Source organism: Salvia hispanica, chromosome 4 (assembly GCF_029641045.1).
Source record: "Salvia hispanica isolate PSC_SH4W2 chromosome 4, Shi_PSC_v1, whole genome shotgun sequence".
Lineage (NCBI taxonomy): Eukaryota > Viridiplantae > Streptophyta > Magnoliopsida > Lamiales > Lamiaceae > Salvia > Salvia hispanica.
This window is the reverse complement of record NC_142695.1, coordinates 18,730,408-18,738,178: the sequence shown is the minus strand read 5'-3', so window position 1 is coordinate 18,738,178 and position 7,771 is coordinate 18,730,408. Positions and strand designations below refer to the sequence as shown.

The 7,771-nt window shown below is 33.2% G+C and overlaps 1 protein-coding gene across 4 annotated transcripts; it reads right to left on the bottom strand.

The window, feature by feature from the left end:
- Positions 1–4,243: 4,243 nt before the first annotated feature.
- LOC125193248 (uncharacterized) lies at positions 4,244–5,997 on the bottom strand. 4 transcript variants are annotated; one of them, XM_048091012.2, is made up of 5 exons: positions 5,845–5,997; positions 5,378–5,434; positions 5,139–5,222; positions 4,857–5,023; positions 4,244–4,500 (listed from the first exon to the last, which is right to left on the bottom strand). In XM_048091012.2, the coding sequence occupies exons 1-5, from the start codon at positions 5,864–5,866 to the stop codon at positions 4,396–4,398; spliced, it is 435 nt and encodes a 144-aa protein (XP_047946969.1). In that variant the 5' UTR covers positions 5,867–5,997; the 3' UTR covers positions 4,244–4,395. The 4 variants fall into 4 exon arrangements, with proteins under 4 accessions (XP_047946969.1, XP_047946970.1, XP_088912122.1 ...); XM_048091013.2 differs by having other exon boundaries at positions 5,848–5,988; XM_089055996.1 differs by lacking the exon at positions 5,378–5,434 and having other exon boundaries at positions 5,845–5,989.
- Positions 5,998–7,771: the final 1,774 nt, after the last annotated feature.

Genomic DNA, 7,771 nt, shown 5'->3' with positions numbered 1-7,771 from the left:
AGTCGATCTCTTAAGATTTACCACCAGTCCGGACCATTCAGGATATGAGAATATACTTCACTATATGAACAATATACATAATATATGCTCAGTATACTTCACTGAAATGAAAAAACAGTACATTATAAGGTATGCAGAATATACTTCACTATAATCACAATATACATCACTATATGCACAATATACATCTCTGAAATGAAAAAAGGGTACATGCATGCAAAATATACTTCACTCTAATCACAATATACATCACTATATGCACAATATACTTCATTGAAATGAAAAAAAATGGCACATTATAAGACAGGCATAATATACTTCACTATAAGCACAATATACATCATTATATGCTCAATATACTTCACTGAAACGAAAAAACTGTACACTTTAAACTATACTCCCTCCGTCCCACGTTACTTGAGAGTCACTTCTTTTTCGCACTCGTTTTGAAAAAATAATAATAAATAGTTAAAGTGGAGAAAAAATAAAGTAAAAAAGAGAATACTATAGTTAAGACTCTTCTCTACATTATTCTCTCACTTACTTTTCTTTCTCTCCACTTTAACTATTTATTATTATTTTTTCAAAATGAGTGCAAAAAAGAAATGACTCAAGTAACGTAGGACATAGGGAGTATTCTTCATTGATATATCAAACATCATATTTTTAGTTCACTGTGTACACGTTTTAGTCCACTAAACGTGAGTTTTATTTCATTGTCAGCTTATTATTAGTTCAATTTTTACTGGTGTTTAGTTACATGCGTACATGTTAAGTGAGTTTTATTTTGTTGCAAACTTGTTTTTAGTTCACTTCTTACATATGTATAGTTCATTGCGTACTTGTTTTAGTTCACTACTATAGTTTTTCACTTCATATCAAAACTTATCAGATCACAATTTTAAGTTGTCAACTATATTTTGTTAAATAATTAACAAGTATTTATATGTGTACTAAATAGATTGAACACAAAGTGAAGTATGTTGTGCATATAGTGATGTATATTGAGCATAAAGTGAAGTATATTGTGCATGTCTTATAGTCTACTGTATTTTTCATTTTCAGTGAAGTATATTGTGCATATAGTGAAGTAAATTGAACATGCCTTATAGTTTACTATTTTTTCTCTACAGTGAATTATATTGTGCATATAGTGAACTATTATATGCTTATTGTGAAGTATAATAACTTTACAGTGAATTACAATGAAGTAAATATGTTCTATAGTGAAGCAAATATGCTCCGCAGTGAAGTAAATAGTCTAACATAATATTGAATTTAATTGAAACGAATGAGCTTTATATTGAACTAAATGATACATATTATGAACCATATCGGTTTCATACAAATGGTCATGAACGCTTGAAGTTTACAATCATTTTTCCACATCTATCTTCGTGTTGTTGCTACATTCTTGATAATTTTTTATGTTGTCGCCAAGTTATTCAATAACTCATCGTCTGTTTCTGACAACATTAATGCACTGCAATTCTTTGCTCTTAGCCTTTGGAGTATTCCCTTGTTGCTTCTTTTAGGCAATACATTTCCAATCTTGTTCCCACTCACCATAGTAACAATCATCATATACTTCACTCTAAGGTCTATACACTTCATTGAAATCAGAAAACACAAAACACTATAAGACATACATCGTATACTTCACTCTAAGCATAAACTGAATCATTGCAAAGGTAAAATACTTCACTCTTAACATTTATTAGTGCACTATAAGCAAGGATCACAAACACTTCACTGAGATAAAAAAAAAAAAATAATGCACTATAAGCAAGGATCACAAACAAGGTAAAACACTTCACTTCACTCTAACCATGGAATACTTCACTCTATGCACATTTTACTTCACTGAGATGAAAAAATAGTGCACTATAAGCAAGGATCACAAACGCTTCACTCTAAGCACGTTTTACTTCATTGAGATGAAAAAATAGTGCACTATAAGCACAGATCACAAACACTTCACTCTAAGCATGAAATACTTCACTCTAAGCATGTTTTACTTCACTGAGATGAAAAAATAGTGCGCTATAAGCACATATCACAAACACTTCACTCTAAGTATGGAATACTTCACTCTATGCACGTTATACTTCATCGAGATGAAAAAATAGTGTTCTATAAGCACATATCACAAACACTTCACTCTAACTATGTATTACTTCACTCTAAGCACGTTTTACTTCCTTGAAATGGAAAAATAGTGCACTGTAAGCAAGGATCACAAACACTTCACTCTAAGCATGAAATACTTCACTCTAAACACGTTTTACTTCACTGAGATGAAAAAATAGATCGCTATAAGCATTCATTACAAACACTTCACTCTAACCATGAAATATCTCACTCTGCACATTTTACTTCACTGAGATGAAAAAATAGTGCACTATAAGCACAAATCACAAACACTTCACTCTAAGCACGTTTTACTTCACTGAAATGAAAAAACAGTGCACTATAAGCAGATATCACAAACACTTCATTCTAAGCATGGAATATCGTAAATTAAAATTAAAAAAAAATAGGAATGACTCATGATCAGAGAGCCTTGGAGTATTCTCTAAGGACCTCCGGTTGCATTTTCTTCTGACGTTTAAAACCTACAAAAAATGAAATCTAAATCAGTTGAAGAAATGTTAATAAAAAATGAATTCGAAATTGGTAGGACAACTTACATTTTGAAAAATCTTTCTGATTTGAATCCATTATTCGACGGCGGAATGAGAGAATTGGATGTTGAGGAAAACGAAATGAGGCGACGACGGCGGCGGAGTGAATCGGCGTTGAGTGAGAATTTGAGGTTTAGATAAGAGGAGAAGAGCGATGGCAGGCAAAAGGAGAATTTGGAAATGAGAGAAATGAGCGTAGCAGCATACACCGGCGGTACAGTCGCGGTGAGGAGCTGAGCGACAGAATTATTATAGAAACACCAAAGAGACGGAAGAGAAGAGCAAGAGTGAGCGCAGTAGAAGGAGCGAACGGCGATCGATGACGACGAACGATTGAGCCCTAGATTTTCGATTGGAGGATTGGCGAAATGATGAGCAGAGAAGTAGAAGAGTCGCGCGATGATGAATTTTGAAAAATGATATGTTTTTCAAATTTAACCCAATTTTCATTTGTTAAATGACAATTTTACCCCGTCATCTTATAGTGAAGTAATTCATTCATATAGTGATGTAAAATCTGGATGAATTTCAAATATTACTTGGATGAATATCTGCCCTTGATTTTCTTAATCTTGTGGCTGATATTTGTTCTCTAGTTATATACTTAATGGACACTTGCCCCATATCACTACTCCATAGCCGCCATAAATCTCCTGGAGGACATTTTTACCTATGGCGTACGAACTGATAAAGCATAATTAACCTTTAATAAAATTATAATTATGGCGTACGAACGGATAACATTACCTAACTTGTTTTATGAGAGATAAATGTACATAAATTTTACATGTACATAATATCCTTAAAATTTAAATTTAAGTGAATTTAATTAAAAATTAATTTTAATATGTGTTGTATTATTATATAGCGATAAGAAAAAAGTGATATAGAAAGTTTATGTCAAATTGTAATATGATTTCGAGCTTCATTCGAATTAATTACACAATAATTAGTAAAAATATATATTTTTCTTAAATACACAAATATTTAAGTTAAAATTTTAATTTTTTTTAAGTGTTGCAAAATGATTAATATAAAATTTATTTTAAAACAATTAATGTTTATAAATTGATTTTCAATGTAAAATATAAAAAAAGTTTGACTATGTATGCACAATTGTGTACATTTATCACTACCCTTGTTTTATATAGTTGTATAAATTGCTATAAGGAGGCTCGGTGTCAAAGGGAGGTATATTTAGAAGTTCATCTACAAAAGGAAGCTCAGATACAAAATCATCCGTTTATGATTTTCAGTCATTCCATTAGTGGTGTATTTGTAAATCATGAGATACAGAAAATTAAATTATTAAATATTTATTACTCCATATAAATAGTAAACGAAAGGAGTAAACATCAATTATAAGTTATAACCTATAATTGATGCCATTAGCACATAAATCTACATTATCTAAAATAATTCTATCTAGTAATTTTAAATTTTTGTACATTATGATTATATGTTCCAAAATGTTTAGTAAATCGCCAGGAACTTTGGAAATATTACAAGATTTAAAGCACACAAAGCTAAAATCTCATAATGAAGAACAAGAGCATCCATCTCATCAACATTAAACATGTTTATTTCCCAATGAACAAGGTCTGTAGACCGCCAATATAATAGGTGTAATAACATATTCAATGATAGGAATCCTTGTGACATTCCTATAAAGATCACTACTACAAATGAGTGGATGCTGCAGTGGATGTATTTAGGAGCTCATCATAGAATTAGAACCCGAATTTCTACGGCATTCAGCCAGCATGTCCATGTAGAACTGGCACTTAGTTATGTCACTTCCATAGCTGTTCAGGCACTGCAGAAAAAATGGCACAAGAGCTCGTCAAAGTTTGAAGCAGGGAAGGCAAGACATTCTGTACAATACGGAGTTGGTTTGAGAGCACGAGCACGACACAAGAAACCCAATGAGAAGCACTGTTAGCCATTTGATTAAGATTCTAAGATGGAAGACTCTAACTGAGAAAATAAGTTCTGTATCTATTACATTTTCGATCTACCAATTAGCATGTATGCACTAATTAATGTGAAGAACTAAGAGACAGTTTCCATGCTAGGAAAATCCTTTCAAATTGATGTAGGATAATGATTAGAGCCCATCATAATATTTGGATGAAATTTGCACAAGAGCGACGGACAAACATTTGTGCTTACATCTTGGAACGCTTTATTGTGCGGGCTGCAGGCTTCAGATCCACCCACGCTGGGTGCTGGAGCCGCTACAGCTTCAGATGCAACTGTTTCATGCTGAATTGTACATGGACCCATAACCGCATCAACTGCCCTATGTGCCATTGCACTTCCAGTACCAAATGCCATCCCTAAACATGAGGGAAATTAGTGAGACTAAAATTAATATACATTTAGAATATATTTCATCGCATACGAAGATATATAAATTAAATGGTTCGTATTCCATATAGAAATTCTCCAAACCTTGAGCAATGGTTGAACCAAGGCTTCCAAGCATGGATCCACCGGAGCCACCTTGGACTGGGGCTGGAGGAGGAGCACTATTCACTACACGAATACATAGAAGAAGAAAACATTAGCTAGGAAATACGTTAAAGCTTGAGATTTAAGCCTGGCATGATTCAAATAGAAAGAAAATGAAATGTTTAGCAACCAAGCTATTTACAGTAACGCTCTATAATATAGAGGCAGCACTAAGGCACCTTTTTGAGGAGGTGGGCTGCGTGCAGCTGGACGTGGGGCTGGGCGGGATGATCTTCCTGTAAATGCAGTCCAGCAATTAACGAGACACTTATCATTATAAGTATCCAGGGCAAATATATCCTCAAATCAGGTTATGACCAACCAAATCAAGAAGATAACACTCGATAAATGAACTCATACTACTATCAAAGCCACAGCAAGCTTATCCTACTAAATGTAATTATATCCAAATAAACAAAATCTAACATTTTAAGCTTGCAGCAAAGGGGAGGGGAGAACCATGTAAGAACATATGCGCAGCATTCCTCGCACAAACAAGCTGAATAAATTACAGGGAAGAACTGGCATCGATGCAATAAAGCAGCAAATGACTCCATCAAATGCAGCACGATGAAAATCAATTATAGATCGGAAAAATTTATCGACAAACAATATGAAAACGAAGCACAGAAAAAAGAAAACTTACCACCTGAACTACGGCGAGCCATTTTGCTTGGAATCTGTTGGACGGAAAAACTAGGAGAAATTAGGGTTTAGGAATTGTTTTGAAATTGGACCTCCAAAAAATCCCTTATAATCTGGAGTAGGACTGTAGGAGTAGTATAATACGGAGTAGTAGTATTTTTTTGAAGGCTGCAAAATATTACTCCCTTCGTCCCACAAAGATAGTCTCACTTTGACCTGGCACGGGTTTTAAGAAATGTAATGAAAAGTGAGTTGAAAAAGTTGATGGGACGTGAATCCTACTTTTAAAGTATTAGTTTTATAATAAAATGTTAGTAGGAATGAGTTGGTGGAATATGAGGTCCACTACCAAAAATGGTAAAAGTGAAATGGGATAAACTTTGTGGGACAGACGGAAATAGAAAAATGGGATAATCTTTATGGGACGGAGGGAGTAATCCATATCACAATTTTTTTGCGCTTAATTTTTTTAATTTTAAAAATTTTGGTAATACTATGAAGCTTTGATTTTCACTAATTTCGTGAAATTAGTGGTGTTGACATAAAGTATATAACATATCATTCCTATATACTCCTCCCGTTTCATAATAGAAGTTTTTTTTGGTTTGGTCACTAGTTTTAAGAAATATAAAGAAAAGTGAGTTAAATAAGTTAGTGGAGTGTGAGTCATACTTATATAGTACTATAGTATTAACTTTATAGCAGGAATATTATTTATTTACTCCCTCCGTCCCAGATAATTCGGGTAACTTTGATCGGACACGGGTTTTAAGAATTATAATGAAAAGTAAGTTGAAAAAGTTAGTGGAATGTGGGTCATACCTTTATATATTAGTTTTATAATAAAATGTGAGTAGGAATGAGTTAGTGGAATATAGGGTTCACTACCAAAAATGGTAAAAGTGAAGTGGGACAAATTATGTGGGACGGACCAAAATGGAAAACTGGGACGAATTATCTGGAACGGAGGGAGTATTATTTATGGTAAAAGTGAAATATAATTCTTATTAGAGTGTCCACAATAGGACGGGGGCGCCTCGACGAGGGGGGCGGAGCTGCATAGGCGGCGTGGACGGGGCAGTTGCGACGGTCGCGCGACGGGCTATTGTGAGCCGCCGCGGCTGTAAAAATGTGTTTCTTCTTCTTCTTTTTGTTTAAAAAAAAATTTTCTTAATTTATTTTGTGATGATGTGGCGGAACAGTTTTTTGTGACTGTAGCGTGGTTGTTTCCGTCTTATTATGGACACTTTTAGGTGATGTTCGGTTTCCTATATAAAATAGTAGTACTAAAATACAATCTAAAATTGAAATGTGAAATTATGTTAGTCATAGGGGGTTAACTACGACTAATTATCTCATATTTATCAATCTATGATTGAGTTATGATATTGAATCTCGTGAACCAAACACATTACATATTTAATCTCGAAATATACTTTTGCAAACCGAACGTCTTCTTATAAGCCAGATAGACAATGTAAAATAAGACTATTATTGAAGGACGTAGGAAGTAAATCATATTGGTAACATTGAGTGATTTGCATCGGATTGAAGTAAATCATAACTTCGGCATCATTATCAATCCTCTTTCTAAAAATATATTTCCTCCGTTCCAACTTCCAATATAAGTGAACCATTTCTTTTTTTAATATTCTCTCTCTTACTTTTTTTCTTCTATACTTTATTAACTCTCTTACTTTATTCATTTTCTACTCTATTAACAAAACCTCATTTTCTTAAATCTTGTGCATAAAAATTTATGTTCACTTATCTTGTGACGGAGGGAGTAATGTATCGCATATATATATCTGACACATCAAATTCATTTTATTGAATAAAGTACGTATCAAATGCAATTCGATTAAAATAATTTCATTTATTATTTCTTTTGATTATTTATTTATATACTCCTATTTTTTGAAAAGTGC